This window comes from Chenopodium album, chromosome 20 (genome assembly GCF_948465745.1).
Source record: "Chenopodium album chromosome 20, dcCheAlbu1.1, whole genome shotgun sequence".
Taxonomy (NCBI): domain Eukaryota; kingdom Viridiplantae; phylum Streptophyta; class Magnoliopsida; order Caryophyllales; family Amaranthaceae; genus Chenopodium; species Chenopodium album.
This window is the reverse complement of record NC_137853.1, coordinates 3915789-3937171: the sequence shown is the minus strand read 5'-3', so window position 1 is coordinate 3937171 and position 21383 is coordinate 3915789. Positions and strand designations below refer to the sequence as shown.

At 30.1% G+C, this 21383-nt stretch overlaps 1 protein-coding gene across 1 annotated transcript; it reads right to left on the bottom strand.

The window, feature by feature from the left end:
* Positions 1-5433: 5433 nt before the first annotated feature.
* On the bottom strand, positions 5434-6881 carry LOC145597601 (ethylene-responsive transcription factor 5-like). Its single transcript, XM_081653804.1, has one exon. The coding sequence runs from the start codon at positions 6761-6763 to the stop codon at positions 5708-5710; it is 1056 nt and encodes a 351-aa protein (XP_081509930.1). The 5' UTR covers positions 6764-6881; the 3' UTR covers positions 5434-5707.
* Between the last annotated feature and the right edge of the window lie 14502 nt (positions 6882-21383).

The window sequence follows — 21383 nt, the reverse complement described above, 5'->3', positions numbered from 1 at the left end:
ACTGTACACTGTACACTTAGAAAATGTCTTGAATGTTCACTCACCAGTCACCAACATCTCCAAATCAAGCATCAACCCTTTTTCCATGCAGTACAATAAATCACATCGATAATATAGTTTCATTTTGGTCACACAATAATTACTTTATCAATTGTTTTATAAAGATTATTCAAACCCATAACCTAATGTTTTTTTTATTATTATTTTGAGAAAACATAACCTAATGTTTGTTGAATAATATTCATGCACAGCAAGTTGTACAACTAAGCTATGATGCATACATTCACTTCCAATTGTACTGTCGTCCTTCATTTCCACCCACGAAAGGAAGAATACAGTACAATTAGACTATTATTAAACATCGTTATGTATAGTACTATCGTTATGTATAGTACTACCCTCATTTCACGTTGCTGTTAATTAACATTTTAAATTTTGATATTATTCACAACCTCTGTTTGACCTAATGACCTTTGTTAGTGATTCATATATACATAACGTCATTAGATTCATTTCAATATGTACTTTCAATATATCAACTTTATATAATCTTTACAATTACATATACAAATACAATTATAATTAGCTAGACATAATTTGTTTAGAGTTTTATCAACGAGTATGAAAAAAGTAAAATATAGTACAAGTAACCATTTTCTTGCTTTAATTACTTATTGTAAATGGTTAGAAATTGGAAAAGCTACCCACCCAAAATTAGAGCCACCAACCATACGACGTACATATAGCCCTAATTGTGACGCATTCTAAATTTTGTAGGAAATGGCTGCTAAATTTCCAATCAATGAATCTTGCAAGAAAATTATTACTCAATTTTACAAGTACATTATTTACAGAAAATTTCATCGCAACTTGCGTTTTCGGACAAAAAAATTGGACAAAATTGAAGCAATGTGCATGCATGTATGTATTAATTTGACGAGTAGTATCCTATATTTTGGCTCCCAGTGTTTTTACTATTACGTTGATTTATGTTTATATGCATGTGTGTATAACGTTTTAATTTAACACATTAGATTCTCCATATCAAGTTTGGAATTCCAATGTTAATATAGTCAAATGTGCCTACGTACGTATCTATATTTGATACAGAGGATCGGATGTATATTCTTAAGAGGGTTTTATGAGATGAGTGAAACATTCATCCATTGTTGAGTTTGCGGATTCTTCATATTTAATTTTCTTCTTATACATTTTTCTAGTTTTCTAATACTTGCAATACTTTACACTATTGGCCTTATTAAAATTTCATCCCCCCCACCACCCCTTAATTATACTCTAACAATTTCTCAACCCTATTTAAAGCGTGTTAAGTCGTGTGAGTTCTACTTTTTTCTCTTGTATATTATTTTATATTCAATCCGTCCTCTATATGTATATCATGTATTCATGCATGTGTGATTTATCAAATAACTTCAGATCTTTTACATACCTTCGTACATCTATCTTGATTAATTTTACTAACGTTGGGAGTATTTTTTTTAGCTATATTATTGAATTTCTATTGTACAACAAGGAAAGAAAAAGAAAAAAGAAAAAAATCCATAAATTTTTGTGCAGAGTATGTCCACAAACATTACATACACCACTACAAAATTTCTCCGGTGCCTCAGTATGCAAGCATTAAAGCATGTTTATTGGTTTAACAAATTATAGTAATTCAAAACTGACCGTTTCAAATCTTTCAATTTGCTAGGAGTAGCTTAGTACGAAGTACTAGTTATTTCTAGTAAAGTTTGGATTGGTAATGTTTTACTAATGTACTAATGTCTAGGATCATAGAATTCAAACCAATTATCAACTTATCTTACCTAATGTAATTTTACAACGACTTAAATCAATCTAAGAGTAAAGAGTGTATCGTGTATGCACCAGTATTCACTCCAGTACAGTATAATATTAATGCTTATAATCAAAACGTTGAAACTCGAATGTATCCATTGCTTTAAAGTAATAATGAACAAACTTCCTCAGATGTTTTATTTTATGAGGGATGATCAGGTACTTACTGTAATGAACAAATTAAACTTCCTCAGATGCCTTACATTATCGATGATGAAGTACTTACATTTTTACAGTATTGTGATATGTGAGATCAAAAGTTCTATTTTCATCACGAACTTTGTTTGAGAATTTGAACTATCTTGGCCCTGTTTGGTAGTAAGCTTATTGGGAGTATATTAGCTTATTTGACTAACTTTAGCTGATTGACTAGTCAAACAAGCTAATACAAGTGTTTGGTAGTAAGCTTATTGAAAGAGCTTATTCCACTAAATAAGCTCTTTTCAAAAAAGCTCATTTTAGGAGCTTTTTCAATTAGCTTATTCATTAATTATTGTGAAATGACACTTATAACCTCATTTAATTTAAAATCCTATCTAAACTACCTACCCCACAATTAACTTATTGGTCATTTTACATACTTAATCACCTTTAAGCTATCAGCTATTTACCAAACACTTTTATATAATCAGTTAATACAATAAGTTAGTAAAATCAGTTAATAAAATCAGCTAACTCAATCAGCTTCACTTTCAGCTTTCTCCCAAACAAGGCCCTTACCTTGTTGGGCTTTTTTTTTTTTACTTTATTTAAACATGTCGATTTAGGGCGTGTTTGACAATTGATTGTTGACTGTTTCCCTTAGTTGATTATTTTGACTTTTTATGTTGATCTGTTTGAGTTTTAACTCTGAAATAATGTGTTTGGTAAAGTTGATAGTGAAAAATGGTACGACGAGTACAGGTATATAAATCTTCAAATAATTACTACCTTTGTTTCATATTATTTGCAACGATTATACATTTTTCTCTCTACTTTATGTTAAATCGTTGCAAATAATATGAAACGGAAGTAGTATATTAGAAATATTACAACCCTGTACTCACCCACTATTTTTTTCTCCCACTTAAGAATTGTGTCATAAAGTCAAAACCTCGTGCTTGATTTGGTTGACTGACTTTGCTTGTCTTTTGATGAAGATTCTTGACTGACTTTGCCACATTTTGATTATTGGGATAACTTATCAGCATGAATTAAATTATACCGACTGAAAATGACCCAAAGTTGGTAATATTAGTGAATTATGCGCATATTGTAATTAGTACCGTGGCTTATGCAGCTGAAATAAAGAACTGAGGAAGTTAATAAAAAGATGATTACAAGGTGTTAATTATTTGGTGTAAAATGCAAACAAGTAATTGACATCCTAACATCTATCGCTGAAGATTAGTTGATCCTTCTTGGAGAGCATTTCGATGGTTTTATTGAATGATCTTAGTGGAGTGACATTGGCTAGGAGTGTATCTACATTGGCAGCCCAATCATCTTCATCTTGGTCTTGTTATTAGCTAGTTGGAGCTAAAATTTCACTAAAATACTTTCATCTTTTGCAATTCTTCTCAAAATAATCCGAATATTAAAAAAAAAAAAAAAAAAGAAAAAAAAAAAGGGAATAATCCCACCTTTTAGTTAAGGGTTATTTTCTTCAAATGGTCCAATTGACCTACAACCTACATAATATATATATTTTTTAATGCTATTATAATACGCAATACTATTATAATATTAATTTTTATAACAATCGGTAAACAATCTCAAGAACACTATTAGTCTATTATAATAATATTAATTTTTTATAATTTTTACTTACTAAGAATTGAATTATTTTTTTTTATGGTTAAAGTTATGCATTGCCAAGTGTATGTGATAAATATAACATGTCAAGTTAAAAATAAATGGAGAAAGTAATTATTACTCTCGCCGTCCCTTATTATTGATTACGTTTTGATTTTTTAGCACTATTCATAAGTAGCTGAAAGAATCTTCTAATTTATTCCCAATATGTAAGACATATTATATATAGTTATATATGTTGAGTCTTGTTGATTTGCCTCAATGATTGCTACTTTATTATCAAGTATTCAATGAAAGATGTTAGCTAGGGTATGTTCTGATTGACTGAACTGAGTTGAACTGAACTGCATTGAACTGAACTTATTAGGGCCTGTTCTCATTAACTGAACTGAGCTGAACTGAAAGATGTTAGCTAGGGTCTGTTCTGATTGACTGAACTGAGTTGAACTGAGCTGAACTGAACTGAACTGAACTGAAATGAAATGAAATGAATTTTTATAAGAGAAGGAAATTAGGAGCTGAATTGAACTGAACTGAACTGAACTGAACTGAGCTGAATTGAACTGAGCTGAACTGAACTGAACTGAACTGAGTAAATTAATAAGTCCATATAAAATAATATAAAAATGGATAAAATCAGATAAGCCAAACAAAGCCTAATATTATTAGCACCTAGTTGAATCCGCATAATTCCCCCCTTTTTCCAACAATAATAATGTCAAATTGTCAATTGATATTAGATCTACAAATTGAAAATTAATTAATTAATCAATCATCAAGAGTATGGGTGATGTGATCCTCAAGTGAGGGCGTATAATATACTCTTTGATTGCTATATTAGAGTTCTCGATCTAACTCTTTTATCAGTGTATATTTGCATCATCTTAATCATATTATTTTTTAAAATAAGTTGTTTAATTCTATATTTCTACTTCATACAGTGTATAGTATTGTTGATCATTTTATGTTACACTCTTTGTTTCTTAATATTTGCCCAATAACTCTACTTTCATTATTAATAAATTTTTAATTTTAAAGAGTTGTATTGAGCTAGTAAACGACATTATCCAATAGCTGGTAGTGAAAAATATAAAGGAAAGAAAATTTAATTTTTTTTTATTTATATCTAGCTAGTACACGAATGTTGTTCATAAAGGTCTCTAATACCTTAGTTTAATATTATAGGATTGTAATTAGCCACCATTACATGATTGGAAAGATTGAATCTACTAATACTATATACTGTAGTTGACAGATGATTTTATACAATAAACATAGACAATAAATATAGGCTAGACCCGGCAAGTTTAGAATCCTTGTTGACTTGCTATCATTATAACTAATAACCATATACATGCATCTAACATTAATAAGTAAACATATGACAAATTAAACATGTCCTAGACACTTAAACTAATCAAGAAAGCTAACTACAATGAACAAATTTTTTTTTTTTAATTGAGGAATAGTTACAATAAACAATTGCCACTATCTTGTACTCGTATTAATTATCATTAATCATGGATTAAGATATCATATTGTTGTTCTTATCGTATTGCTTTACTCGATTATTGTCTTTACCTTTTGCTTTCATCAATTTGTTTAATCTTGTTCGCACGCAAGTTGATTACAATTTTTTCACCAACTTGCACGATCAGAAATGTAGACTACTTCACATTAAAACAAGCTGTGATTAATAATATATCCAGACATAATTAATTTGCGTTCCCTACCACTTTGAAATTATAGCAAGATTTCGATTGAACAAATCAAATGATATTTAAGAAGAAACTAATAAACTTTATGAAATAATTGTGAAATTCAAAACTACTAGGCCGCGAGTTCACTATTTAGTATTTACACACAGCACCCTTAACGATCGACTATTACAGGATTGAAATTACACTAATACGACTAGCAATTTTTTTTGTTTTTGATTTTCTTTCTCATGTAGGTCTTCTATCAAACAGTTTAAATTAAACCGAAAATCTAATACTGCGTAATACTCCGTCATAATCCATAATTAATGATAATCAGTACATAACAATCTCTTTTACATCACTGCCATTTGTGGGTATCCCATTGACGGATGGGGAGATAACGGAGACAAAGGAGGTACGGTAAACAATCCATTTCCTGTCTTCACATCTAAATCCCAAAACGCTGTCCAACTTGACGGAGTCAACGGAAATGAGTCTTCGGTTACAAACGACGTCGTTAAGGTCTCTTCACTTTTAACCTTTTTAACTTCTACCACCTCATTATTTTTACCCTCTTCCACTTCCTTTCTTTTCCTTCCACCACTACCTCCGCCGCATGAACCAGCGGCGGTGGTAGTGGTTGTGGCTGCAGCCTCCTCAACTAACTTCCCGACTTCAAGCGGGAAGTTGAGGATCGCTTTCGAGCCACGCAGCTTAAAAGCGGCCCGATCATAAGCTCGGGCCGCTTCAATAGCTGTGTCGTAAGTCCCGAGCCAAACTCGTGACCCGCGCTTGTTCGGGTCACGAATCTCAGCCGCGTACTTACCCCAAGGCCTTCTCCTCACTCCTCTGTAGTGCCTCTGAGCCTCCTCCTTCTCAACCTTCTGCTGAGCCACAACACCACTCGGTTGCTGAGTCAACTCAGGCACAAACTCGACCACCTCAAACTTCTTCGCCGGCGCCGGAACTGCGATCTTCATCGCCGGCCTCTTTTCCCTAAACTTCGACTTAGATCCGCCGGAAAAAGTCGGCGAAGGTGTCGACATCTCCTTCTCCTTCGTCTCAAACTTCGAGAAATCAACATCAAAATCGAAATCAAAGCCAAAATCAGAGGCTCTCTCTTCCTTAATCAAGCTAGAATTCATCTGGTGTTGTCCAACAAAAGCTTCCGATGAAAAAGAATTTATTGAGGAGATTGAATTTTGTGAGGAAAGAGAATTAGTTTTAGAAATTGATAATTGATCATGTTTAACACCATCAAAATCACAATTATTATTCCCAAAATTAAACTCAGAATTAGCAAAATTATTTTGATTAAAGCTGAAATTAACACCAATTGGAGAAAGTTCACTGAATAAATGACTCTTGATAAACTCTAAAGCAGCCGATGATTGATCAGATGACGCCATTGTTGAACACTCAAAGCTTAATTTTAATTAATTTAATTAGCGTTGAATTAAATTAAAACTACAGAAAAAAGAAGATTGATTGATAAGATAAAATGAAAGAAATTAGAAAAAATAAAGAGATGATAAAATTGAGTGGAAAATAAGAGTGGAAAAAAAGGGTATATATAGAGGAGAAATTAAAGGGTGAGTTTCTTGGAGAGGTCATACGTCTAGAAGGAGAAAGGAAGCATCCTCGTGTAACGTCTTTTGAGAAGTAAGATTGGAGGTAAGATCTGAACCGTTGAAATTTAATTTGAAAAATTCTTGCATTGCGGCAGCTCATGGAAATCTGGCCGTTGATTGTATTTGTCACATTGTGATTTTTTTAGTAGTTTTAATTTGCTATTTTTTGGCAGTTGTGCAGTCATTTCTGTTTTTAGGTTATTTTTTTTTATTAAAAACTTTTGTGGGCTGCTGCCTTCTTGGATGGTTCTCAGTTGAGTAGTGTGCGCAAAGTTCTTTTTGGATAAGGTAGATGAAGGTAAATGAAAACTCTAAAGTGAAATTACTCTTATTCCTTCCCTGTTTTAGGGCATATTCACATTTACTGAACTAAGCTGAACTGAATTGAGCTGAACTGAACTGATTAGAGCTGAACTGAGCTGAATTGAATTGAGCTGAACTGAACTGATTGGAGCTGAACTGAACTGAACTGATTAGAGCTGAACCGAACTGAACTGAACTGAACTGAACTGAGCTGAAATGAATATTTTATGAGAGAGGGAAATTAAGAGCTGAAGTGAACTGAACTGAACTGATTAGAGCTGAGCTGAACTGAACTGAACTGATTGGAGCTGAACTGAACTGAAATTAAGTAAATATGAACAGACCCTTAATACGTGTTGTAATAATTGTTAAACTGTCTTTTTTGACAAAAAGCTACTATACATTTAAATATTATATATCTCTTCTTTTATGATTCTCATCAAAACTTATTATTACAGAGTACTTTTTTTTATTATTATTTTTCTCATTTCACATTCATTACTTTTAGATAAATTATTAATCCCGCTACTTTTCTTTGATAATTTTTCAATACTCCAATTACCCCCACTTACCTCTTACTTGTATTTTATTTAAGTCAATTAAATTATCTAAAACTATGTGCCGGTCAAAGTGTAACACATATTATAATACGGAGAGAGTATTTGTTTTATTTGATTATTCACCTGATTTTTAACTATCTACTGCGTAAGTTTTCATATTTAAATTAAATTAATAGAATCTCACGTACTCCACTATCGCAATTCGCAACCATTCTATGGGCGGCTTTTGCTTGTATCAATTTGAAGTACGTGATCTCTTATGTAAGTGCCGTATGGCTTTTTATTAATGAATTTAATCTCCCCCTTCCAAAAAAAAATTTGAAGTACGTGGTACTCTAACATGTATAAATCTATAATATCTCTGTATATGGAGTAAGTACTCCGTGTCTACTTGAACATCCAGCTAGCTAAATAGCTAATTGAGTAATTGGGACTTGGGACTTTTGGGAGTCGTGAAGATGATGTACATACATATCCATTGCCAATACATGGATCCATGATTTTGCAACACGTACGGTTGCATGCATTCATGCTCATCTTTGCAGGGCTACTTTCTACTCCGTACTCGATCTGTACCACACTACACGTACTACCTACTCCGTAATAAATTCCTCATCCATTCAAAAATCCAATTTTAATAAAAGTTGTGATATCTTAATTTACTTTAATTTATAGTTTATATCTCGTATGTACTTTGTGAATCATATTCAAAATACGAAATATAAACCTTTCTATCAAAAGATAATTACATTATGAAGTTACTTGCTTTGTAATCTTTATAATTGCTCTAGCTGACGAGCTTGATCAATATAATGCTATTTTCTAATTGAATTTCTTTGAAATATCGAATATATAAAAGCTTAACTACGTACACTTTAAGCATTGAATCATTATTCAAGTAAAAGTATTGACTTAGGAATATAGAATTATATAACTCGAGATAACCTACTTGTCGTGATGATCGAGACCACCCATATGAATACATATATGTTAAATTTCGAAACAATATGAAATGGGCCTGGGCAACCCGAACAAGGAGGAGGAGAGTTTGGTCCACAAACAAGATTTTGGAGCTTCCATACTAAAACCAATTGGCAATAGTAGGAGATACTCCTCTACCTTATAAAGTGAAACCTTCTCTTCCTCTTCCTCCAATGTGGGACACTCATAAGTGGGTTACAATGGGATTCAACAATATAATTCACAGCATTTTTGTTCTAAAAAAATTTAATCTCATGAGACTTACTTAAGCTAATAAGGGATTAAAGGATGATATGTAATATGTTGTCTCTCCTTCAAATTGATCCTCAAACATCTAAAAATTGATACTTCATAATACTTCACATATAATATACATTTCAGAAATTAAAGAAAGAAAATGTCTTCAATTTTGTTTGGTACAAGCAAATTATTAGAAACGATCAACGACCAAAATGATTTTATTATTATTATTAGTTTATTACAATTTCGTATTTTCGTATGACAATGATTTATCTTGACTTTGAAACTAAAACTTAATACGTATACATAAATTAACATTCCCATGCAAAAGCAAACAAAGAAATTTTGTCTTTTGCCAAAATTAAGAAAGATATATAATCTTGTAAGTTTGACTAAACCGTATGTAGCTAATAGCCTATTACCAGTGTCCAGTGATTTCAACATTAGCAATTGTCCAATACTATTGTCTCATAATATAATGTTGTAGAATTTGGACTCTGGTTGAATCATTCTCTATGTGGTTACAACTTATTTAATTTCGTAGGGAATACGTATGAGAGATTCTTATAAAATTTTGAATTATGTTTTACAAAACAATGGGAGTAACTCCGATCTATAAATGCATACTTTGTATCTTTATGGAATACAAATAATTTGCTATGGATTTTCTAATGCTATTTAAATGACTATTGGTTGATATGATAAGTCACACAACCCTTAAACAAACTACTCCGATGTATTATGGTAGTAGTCAATTATATAACAACCATACTTATGTTGTATGATTGGTAATGTGAAACAAATTAATCAAACAATATTCCTTTTCTAAAGATAGACCGGTTATATAAGCACATTATTATTTGAAAATATATTAATTAATTATATGTTTCATAAAAGTATAACATGCATCCCTATCATTGAACTAAAATTATTAAAGATGACTGATAATTTTTGGGTAGGTTTAATTTAGTACTAGTATTAATGTACTACCTCCGTTAACTTTTATTTGCAACTTTGAGTATTATTTGTGAGATATAAAATATTCCAAAGTTGCAAATAAAAGTTAACGGAGGTAGTATTATACGTTATCTTTTTTTTTTTTTTTCCTTTTTTTCTTTTTTTGAAGAAAGTATTATACGTTATCATACATGTGTGTTACTAGAGGTTTAAAAAAAAATGTGTGTTACTGGAAAAGGCTTTAAATAGATTGGTTTATCGATTAATTCAAATTAGGATCATGCCGCTTAGCCAAACTTTGCACCAATTTTAAACTCAATATTAAGATTTTCACCTATATTGATAATGTTTATCTTCGATTAAACGTAATGTTGTGCAATTTAGCAAAATGAGTTGCATCAATTTCGCTTTCTATTGAACAATTCTTTCAATTTAATCGGTTTAGAAACTAGAATCAACTAACCCAATTGTTGGTCCAAGGCACCCTAGAAGCTCTTTGAGTTGACCTAAACAAATGAACCAATTCCAGCGTTACGTGGTACTTCTGTTGCGCTATCTAGCAACGTTGGTTTTTGAAGGAGTCTGGCCGGCCACATAATAATGTGAGCCACAAATTATTCAAATAATCAACCTTAATTGCCATTCAAAAATCGAGCTACAATGTGCGACCAATAACATCAATAATATTAATTAATAGGAGAAAATTGATAATGAAATATTAACAATCATATAATATGACAATGACCTTTTTTATTATTTTTTATTTTTTTTTTTATTTTTGTGAATGTGTGTGATTTCCCTCAATCCTAATTGTCAAGTATTACAACTAAATTTTGGCAATATGCAATATGTATTCCCATTAGAAGTCGAGTATGTAGTTAAGTTTAGCTTGGATTGTTGGCTGACATATATAGGAGTAGCTAGCCACCAGCTAGGGTTATATAGATAGAGTATTTTATTAACAAGGTGAGATAATATAAATCATATAGTAAGATTTAATTCGTCTTAAAACTAAGCTAGACTATCAATAATGTTTACTTTAATTTTTACCAACTAAGGGTAGCAATGTAGCATAATGCATGGCTTATTGTTTTAGGTCATAAAGTCAATGGCGGTCAAGATATGGCCAATAAGTGCTTTGAATTTCAAATACGTTAAAATCAGGTGATCGAATATTTGTTTAATTCTAAAAAAAACACATCAAATCATAATTTTTACTTTGCATTTCATTATTGCTAGACATTCATTCTATGATTAGAAAAATAAATTTTGATCATATTTGAAAAGTGTACAAGGATACAAACTTAATGACATCCCTCATTTGATTTTTTTTTTTTTCCCTTCAAAAAATTTGGTTTAATTTCAGTTATCATTAATAATAGGAGGAGGAGTCCCTTAATTTAATAAAAATGTGTAACTTTTTCATCATATTTTATTAGGTCGGATTAACATAGTTTCACTCATATAATACTTCTATTCTTGTTGTTGACCACATCATATGAGAAAACATCAAACTATTGTTGAATAGAAATTGTGGATCCTACATACTCATCTTAGCCACAAACATATGATTACTTTATTCCGCATTAATTCAAATCACGTAAGCATTTTGATGCCTATACATATACAATCATATTTGGACAGTTTTAGAGCTTTTGTATGTAATTTCTTTCATAATTAATTAAGATACATCGGAACCTAATTAAGAAACCCGTCATCCTCTCGAAAAGGTAACTTTCTAAACATACAAAATTAAAATGCAAGCAAATATTATCCAAGTTTTGTTTCACGGAACACCCATGTTCGATAGATGCCTTATTATATGTCTATGCTTCTAGATGATATGTTCAAAGATCACGGGTCAAGCGTCAACCAAATTGCAATAATCGTATTCAAATATTCATTTAATAAAGTCAGGAATATTTATTATTTAATTAATTTAATGAAGGAAATAGTCAAGATTATTTTGGATGAATAATTTAATTTGCTTAATCTGATCATATGTCTGGATTTTCGTGCTTCAAAGATTCTCTTTACTAATTAAATCTATCCAACAATTTAAAACTAATTAAACAAATTAAAGTTTGATAAAGTAGGGAAGAACCACCTGAGAGCTTAATATTTCAATTAGAGTAGCTAAGATATTAGGTTATAAATTGGTCCAATATGCAAAAGGTGACCCCTCGTGCATAAATTAGTAATTTTAAAATCAATTTAATGAATTTGGACTTTGAAAATATTCATAGTGCTGTTTTTGGTATTCAAAAGTTGTTGCTTGTGTCAATCATTTAGCTTCCCTTAGATGGCATGTCCAACCCTTTTATGTTAAATTTATAGTTGGTAAACAATTGAGTTAGTCTCACTAATCATTGAATAAGTTCAAAATAAAGTTCAATTCTTTCATTTGTTATAAGACTTATAGCACACGTGACACTTGAGATATTGATATATATTTTGGGTTAGTTTTTAATAAAAGAATTTTAGGGCTCCCTTACCCTAACAAACTATGAGGATAACACAGTACAATAGCACTAGAACATATTTTGTACTCCGTAATATGTAATACGGAGTGGATTTTACGAAGTAATACACAACAATTGGTGTAAAAAGTAATGTACAGGAATAGACACGATAAAAAATTATTAAATACGTCTATAATAATAATCAACAATTCAACATCAATTGCTTACCTCTTTATTCTTTAAAGATTGTTTCATTATAATCTTTTGAGTTAAATTTTATAAATAATAATAACTAATCAAGTAATCAGTTAAAAATAATATAGCAATATATATGGTCGATCTTGTAAGGTGCGATTTAGTGTTTATTTTTAAATTATAACATATTTTTTTTAAAAAAATAATTTGTACAAGTATAGTATTAGAGATACTGTGTTTAGGAAACGGTAAATGATCAAATGGCACAAGCAATTAGGGATAAAGGGAGATATGATATATTTTATGTGAAAAAATTCTAATTGTAATACAGGGTCGTATTACTAACTAGTGTAAGACAAATGTGCAACACAGGTCAAATCCAATGATCGAAACTCAAAACTAAGATCCGGTGAACCAGGTGAAGCATACAAACAAAGAACGAAATAGATTTACTTTTGAACTATCCGATTGAGATTACAAATTAATACTATAAAATAATATTTTAATGAATATACTTGAAAAGTTGAAAGCATGATAGTGTGGATTACAGTTGCGGGTCTGATAGCTGTAATGGGCCTGAAATCTTCGAAGACGAAAGGGACTTATAATTAAGTGGGCCGTTTTAAGATCTCATGCTAAATTATCAACGAACAGCTTGTCAGCTTACTTAATATTGCTGGACATCTCAAATTTATATCTATGTATCCTATTCTAAGCAAATTGCTCTATATATTTTTTATACAAATCGAATCCATTTTTTTATTATTTTTTTAAGTGTATTGATGCTGTGGTTGTGTTTGTGCTTGTGCTTTGTCGCTTTGATAATGTTGATATAACATACAAGCGTACAACACTTTGAAGTATCGGTTTTTAATCGGGTATCGAAGATAGGTTTATTGCTCGAACTCTACAAAAGAGAACAAATTTATCCATTGTAACAATGTTAGCGTAACCTGCACCGGTGCACAGCAGCAGTGCAGCACAGATAACGCATAAGATCATGCATGCATATGTTTTTTTTTTAAAAAAAAAAAAAAAAAAAATTATACGGAGTAAATGATTAAATTTATTTATAGATCTTAATCAAATTCATTTTGGTGAAACAATCCTCGTCTAAAATTAGTTGCTCTTTTATTTGATATTTTAAAGTCAATTTTTTTAGGGAAGATATTTTAAAGTCTAATTTTAAAAATTTTGATAATGTTTTTTTTATTGCACTACTAGAAAATAATATAAGATATATTTATACATTATTTTTAAAATATAAAAATTTATAATTTAATTATTTCATAATTCAAAGATTTGTAGTCAAATATATATTATAATGATCATAAAAAGTTAAATGATTCAAGAAATTTGAGACAAAGCTGACATGCATTTGATGCATATACTAGTATTATTGCCAAATTAGTTGGAGGCATTGGAGCTTAGCCGTTTGAATTAATTGTGTTTTCTACCACTTGAAAACTTTATGCAAAAAGACAATTCTAGTTACAGCTTTTTGAAATTGAAATCAAATTAGAAAATAGCAAGTTGGTTTTATTTCTTAATTAACAATCTAAATTTTATCATTAGTGTAAGCAACTTGCATTCGGTTCATTTCACCACGTTGGTATTTTTAGAAAGAGTAGTAATAAAATAACAATTGTAGTCAAATTGCTGCGCTGAAACAGTCATGAACATTACCATATTTAGTAAGTACTCGTATTTAATTAAAATATAATTATCAGATATTTAAAAAATAATGATAAATATAGTATAGGACTGTAGGGTGGCGGGCACGTGTGACCCATATGCACGATGTAGTCTTCTGAAAGATTTGGATTTTCCTTGGTTACAGAAATTGTAATCGGTCAAAGTCAAAAGATGACTCTTATTGTCAATGTCAAATAGTTCAAACATAATTAATTACATGGCTAATAGACTGAAGTGAACTGAACTGATTGGAGCTGAATAAAACTGAAATGAATATTTATGAGAGAAGGAAATTAGGAGCTCAAGTAAACTGAACATATTAGAGCTGCACTGAAACTAAGCTGAAGTGAACTGGTCCTAAATCTGTTAAATTAAGTTAATTATAATACAAATTTAGAAGTGGTAAAAGCTGACCCAACATGAATTAGCACGCAAAAATGGTTAATACTAGTATAAAAAAAACTTACAAAGTTGGTTTCAAAAACAAAAAAAGACTTACAAAGTTACAAGTTACAACGAACCCGATAGTAAATTATTAAATGGTCGAACGAGGATGAGACATGATATATTACAAATTGATTGTCTATCAATTCATTGTGAAACAACAAATAAATTATCTATAAATCCATACTCCAAGCTAAACATTGTCTATACTACCCATCATATGGATCAAACCTTACCATGTTTCTAGGGCCAAGCAAAGTAGTACACATTAAACGATTTGGGTGTTTAACTTAAAGCTATAGTAAATCAAGAAATATGCTCAAATGATATACGAGTAATTGATACTTCATTTAACGTCTTTTTCAAATGTAACATTTTGAATGAATATAAAATGATTTATACCTACATAAATTCTTGTGTAAGATACAACTATAATTAGACACTCGTCAATCTATGTATATATTATTAGAATATAGTATAAACTTTGATTAGGTAGCTTAGAAAGCTCATCTCAGTTCAAATTATTCTAATTAAAGTGGATCAACCTTAGTGAGTTAGCGAAACAAAATGAATAAGCAAAATTAAATAAATAAAATAATATCATATTCTTAAAACACTACGTTTATATATTAAAAAAAATAAAAAAATAAAAAAATAAAAAAAATCATAAATTAAACAGTAATCATTTGCCATTTGGTAGGGCCAAATAATTCCATTTAGAATATGATAATGGATTATCAAGTATCCTACCAATTACATAATGAATTTACATCCAATCTATGGTTGTCCAACTTTATGCCCACATCCAAACCCAACTTTCGAATGGGAAATCTGAGTGCTTGTTTTGAGTTATTCGCTACCTTCCAAATTCTTGGCGGCTTTGAAAGTGAAAGGTTTCATCCCATGGAAGAGGCTAAGAGTTATTTTATTTTTAATATATATATTTTCAATCAAGAATACATTTATTTATCTATCAATAGCTGTATTACATCTTTAAATTAGCGGATATTATGAATCAAGCTTACACATGCAAACATGTTTGAGAATAGTTTTTTAAAAAAAAAAAAATGTTTGAGAATTATCTGATCATCCCATTTCATTTTATTTTATTTTATTTTATTTTATTTTTCCAGTTTACACATAATAAAGATTATAATAACGTCTATTTAGACAAATCTAACATAATTAACTAATTATATTTTGCGTTGCATATGCACTTACCTCGTATTAATTTTAGAAGCTGGATAAGATGGTTTATGAGAATTGTATAAATTGCGAAGTACAAATAGTGAAAACAAAAAAAAAAAAAAAAAAAAAAAAAAAAAAGGAATTAGTTTCACATCATTTGCCCTATTTTTTCGGATTTAGAATGTCTAAAATATTGGCTTGTTAACAGTTTGGTAAACCTTTTGCTCTAGCTATTCTATAAAGTCACAATCACACATATATCCGGCCACTATTTTCCACTTCTTATTTTTCTACTTTGTAAAAAATGCATTTTAAAGTAATTTGGAAACAGAGTAAGTAATTTGGGATGGTAAGTGTCATTTAAAATGGTGTGTTCAATTCTTTAATTTATAAAGATTGGGGAAAAAAAATTATATATTTGTTGCTGCTAATTATTGGTAATGAGATTTTAGCGAAACATTATCTTTAAATTACCAAAACTTGAATTCATACCATCCCAAGTTGTTATGTTTAAGTGACAAAACAACTACTCTGTAGAAGTTATCAATCAATTATTTTTACCAAACATTTTCATACAAACAATTGATAAAATCAACGAAATGAGAACATATAATGTTAGTTAGTTTTTGCCAATTTGTCAAATCAAAGTTTCAAATTATCTGCTAATAACAAAACATGATGACCTTAAGGGCCTATTCATATTTAGTGAACTGAACTGAACTGAGCTGAGCTGAACTGAGCTGAGCTGAGCTGAAATGAATATTTTATGAGAGAGGGAAATTAAGAGCTGAACTGAACTGAAATTAAGTAAATGTGAACAGGCCCTAAGATTGTATACGTATTATTATGACCCTTTTATCTATTATTTTCCAAAAAAAAAAAAAAAAAAAAAAAAAGGGTAAAGAAACACAAGTTGTGAAAGCAAGGACCCCATCTAGTATATCTTTGGGATTGTCCTGATGCTAAGACTTATCCAAAGGGAGGGAAGGAAGAAAAATCGTCTAGAAACTATGAATCCCATGTAATATTAAAAGGAAAGATGTCAAACACTCAAACATGTCCTTTTCCTTGTGTTTCCTAGTCATCTCATCTACTTGCAATTGCAATCAATTCCATTTCTCTTGCCTTCCTTCTCCTTTCCTTTTCCTTTTCCTGTTCCTTTTCCATGCACAGTAATGTTACATTCCTACACTTAACTATAGCTTCTTAATTTTATGACATTTCTTTCTTCAACTTAGTTGCCTTCCTTATATCGACCTACTATTTGTCACCTTTTTGTTGAATTTTATTAGGAATTCCATTTTTGTTATGATTATTTGGGGTACATTGCAATGGACGATTGTAAATTTATGGCATTGCATTCTACTATATTATGGATTATGTGTGTAAAGGAAAATTTAATATTTTCTACAAATCTTATTTTAATTTATTTGAACCAATTTAATGCATAACAAGCTAATAGAATAATTTAAATGACTCAATTGCCAATTGTATTTGTATTTCAGCCAATATCTTACCACAATATGAAGTTGAGGAGAGTGAGGGATAGATCAATTGGTTAGAGCTTCCCTTCCAATTCCAGGAAATCCTGGTATCGATATTCACCCCTGTTCTCGTGGCTCTATAAACACCAAAAAAAAAAAAAAAAAAAAAAAAAAAAAAAAAAAAAAAAAAAAAAAAAAAAAAAAAAAAAAAAGAGTTGAGAGTCACAATTTTTTCAAATTAATAGCACGCATTAACGTAAAATTTTCTCTTTTCTAATTAGATATACTACCTTCGGTCCAATTTACTCGCAACAAAAGGGTATTACTTGTGAGACATAAAATATTCCTTTGTTGCGAGTAAATTGGACTGGATGTAGTATATGACTTGATTGCTATTATTACTATTATTGATTTCAAATCATGTTATCTTATACGACCTGATTTGAATGAACTTGATTTGTTTTATAGGATCGTATCTCTATTTATTAAAGATAAATGATATGATCAAATTTAACTTTTTTTTTTTTTTTTTATTTGATGCGATCTAATATGCCATTTTCGAATTTGAAATGTTTTGACAATAAGTTTGAACTATAATCTTGGTTAACCCTTATGACTAATGAATGATGCCTTGAATCCGCACTTACATGGCCAGATAATTGGAGTAGTAGCCAAGTAGTATTATAAAATGATCACACATATAAAATTTTGGTAGAAATTTTAAAATACTCCGTAACATTAGACACAAATAATATGCACACACACTAACAATAGAGGATGCACCTGTCACGACTTTGACGGGTGAGATAGGTTGGTATTTAAACTTTATATACACTGCATATTGATGGAACTTTATAACAAGCTTCATCATCTATCACCAAGATTTTATAGTTCATCATATACAGCTTGACGATTTGTCACATTATATTTAGTGTATAAAAGTCATTGAATTACTTAGTTGTAATCCTATGAAAAAATATCTGTTTGTTTGAAAAAGGTGCGTAAGATATTACAGAATAGGACAATTCCATTGTAATTTGTCTTGACTTTTATACATCTTTTTTTTTTTTGAAACAACTTTTATACATCTTAATTATATGGAGTATTTATTTATTTATTTTATTTTTTTTCATGCTATTTTTAAATTTTAAGAATGGAGTGAAGTGACCTAATCGCATTTATATCGCTATTCACTATACTTGCCAAGTTGCCAACTAACATAGCACAAAAAATATGTAGGGGTAAAATCCAAAATTCGAGATATAACTATTACTAGAAATTAGTGACAATAATATGTAAGTATCAAGTGATTGAGATTTTTTTGGAGGAAGTAAATATTTTTGTGTTAGAATTAATAAACTGAAATTAGGATGTAGCTAAGTTTGAAAAATCAGAACTATATGTAATACACTAATACTAGTTCCGACTGTTACGTAGGGTGATTGGTGAAGCTAATTGTCAATTTGTCACAAATAACACATCTAAACCAATAATTTTCCCTAGAGTTGTTCACATTAGGTTAATCATACCGTTAAGCCTTTATGGTACAATTAATCGTTAAGAAAACCTAACACGAACCCTAATCGTACCATTAAGAAACGGTTAATCGCAACGGTTAATAGTTTCTTAATGCTATGGGTTACTGGTTAACCATTAACTAGATTTTAAAATAATACTTTTATTTTTGTAAAATGGTTCCAACCGAAAAAATTTTAAATATTAACAATAATAAATTCCAATTAGTTGTATACAAACCGATAAAAATTCTCTTAGGTATAACTAGGGCTGACAATCCCTGACCCGACCCGATAACCCGACCAAAGTTATTGAGAGAACCCCGAACTCGAACAAACCGAATTCGACCCGATTTGACCAAAATGTCATATATCGTTATAATATTAAGTTTTAAACTATTTTTGATAATTTTTAAGCACAACCTGAAATCTGACCTGAACCCGACCTGCTGACCCAAATTGCCACCCCTAGGTATAACTTACATAATTATATACTATGATTTTGTCCTATAAAAAGTAAGGGATTGTTCTCTTCAGCTTATTTTCTGTTCAGTTAAGTTTAGTCCAGCTCCAATCAGTTCATCAGTTCAGTTTAGTTCCTAATTTCCTTATTTCATAAACAATTCGTTTCAGCTCTATTCAGTTCAGTTCAATTCAGCTCCAATAAATTCTGTTTAGTTCTGTCCAGTTCAGCTCGGTTCAATAAATCAGAACAAGCCCTAACATATTTTTTGAATCGATAAAAATAATTTTACCTCAGAAACATCAAATGTTCGATTCTAATTATTTTTTGTAGAGACTTTTCGTATAAGCGTATAAAGATACAAATTAAATGAATGCATGACCATATTAGGTTATACTCCCTCCGTTTTTAAATACTTGCTCCACTTTCCTTTTTCGGCCGTTTTTAAATACTTGCTCCATTTCCTTATTTAGTACTCCCTCCGTCCCTAAATTACATTCCTCTTTGGAAATTTACACGGGAATTAAGGAGGGAAGAATAAGACAAATAACAATAATTAGATAATGCAATGAGAAGTACAAAGATAGATTAGTTATTACTCATGACAAGTCATCAATCCTTTGCAAAAAAAAAAAGGGCCAATTTCATGCTCCTAATTAAAAATTTTTAACCAATCACATTGTAATTTGGCACAAGGATTATGAGTGAGATTAGGTAAGGATGAGTGAGAAAGCATCAAATATAAAACAGAAAAAGAGTTGTTTTACTAAAAAAAATACCAAAAATAGAAAGAATAAATGTAATTTTGGAATACTAAAAATAGAAAGGAGGAATATAATTTAGGAACAGAGGGAGTAAGCTTTTACAATATTTAATTTAATTCTCTCACCTAGTGGACCCAACAAATATCATATTTTATTAATTTTATATTCTCTCTCCTTCAATTTCTCCACTACTTTTGCTTTTTATAATTTTTTAATTCTTCCACCAACCCCATTACCTCCATATTTTATTACTTTTTCCAATTTTTCCTAAAACTCTGCGCATGGAGAAATGGAGTAAGTATTTAAAAACGGAGGGAGTATCTTTCATTTGCTCGCAAGTGAAATCAACACAAGATTTGAAAATTAGACTATGCATGCATGAGACAAAGAAGAAGATAAATTCAATGTAACTAGGTAAAATCTCTACCAATTAACTGTAACCTTGTAAAAAGCCTAGTATAACGTTTTAAAAAGATTAAGAAAAGTGAGCAAGCGTGCAACTAAAAGTATCCAATTATCCAATACACCAATTTGTAAGAGAATTAAATAAATAAATGATACTAGTATATATGAATGATGCCAATTGGTTAGTCTATTTCTCTTTGGAAAGTTATATTGTTGTGGAAAGAATAATAATAATCCCATAAAATAAAATTTTTCTTATATAATATGATTACAAGGAAGGTGAGGTGGTAGGTGCCCTACATATGACAAAACAGTATTCAATTCATTTCATTTCTTTCGTGAATTGCAAATACTCCCTTTGACGTCACCCCATTCCTCATTTATGGAGTAATTTTTTCCACACACGTGCTTTTTTCTTTATGATTAATAAAATTTAAAGTTCATTTTTCTCATCTTTTTTCACTTCCTCTAGCTAGTAAGAACTTTCAAAGAAGGTGACATTCTAATTTAATAAAAATAATTTTATTCTTATAAAAGCAAAAAACATTAAAGTTGAAATATTTATATATCACCCACTACTGATATTTTATCATTTTTTAAATTATAAAATATTTAAATTAATCCTAAGATTTTGAAAAATCTAATTTTTATTGTGGACCTACAATTGTCTAGTTGATCCAGGTTCATGCACCCTTCTCAATTTCTCAACTATATATACCTCTTATATTCTCTTCACTCCAAAA

Bases quoted from the DNA above. Each gene is read 5' to 3' on its own strand.
- LOC145597601 (XM_081653804.1), bottom strand. From the start codon at position 6,763: ATGGCGTCATCTGATCAATCATCGGCTGCTTTAGAGTTTATCAAGAGT.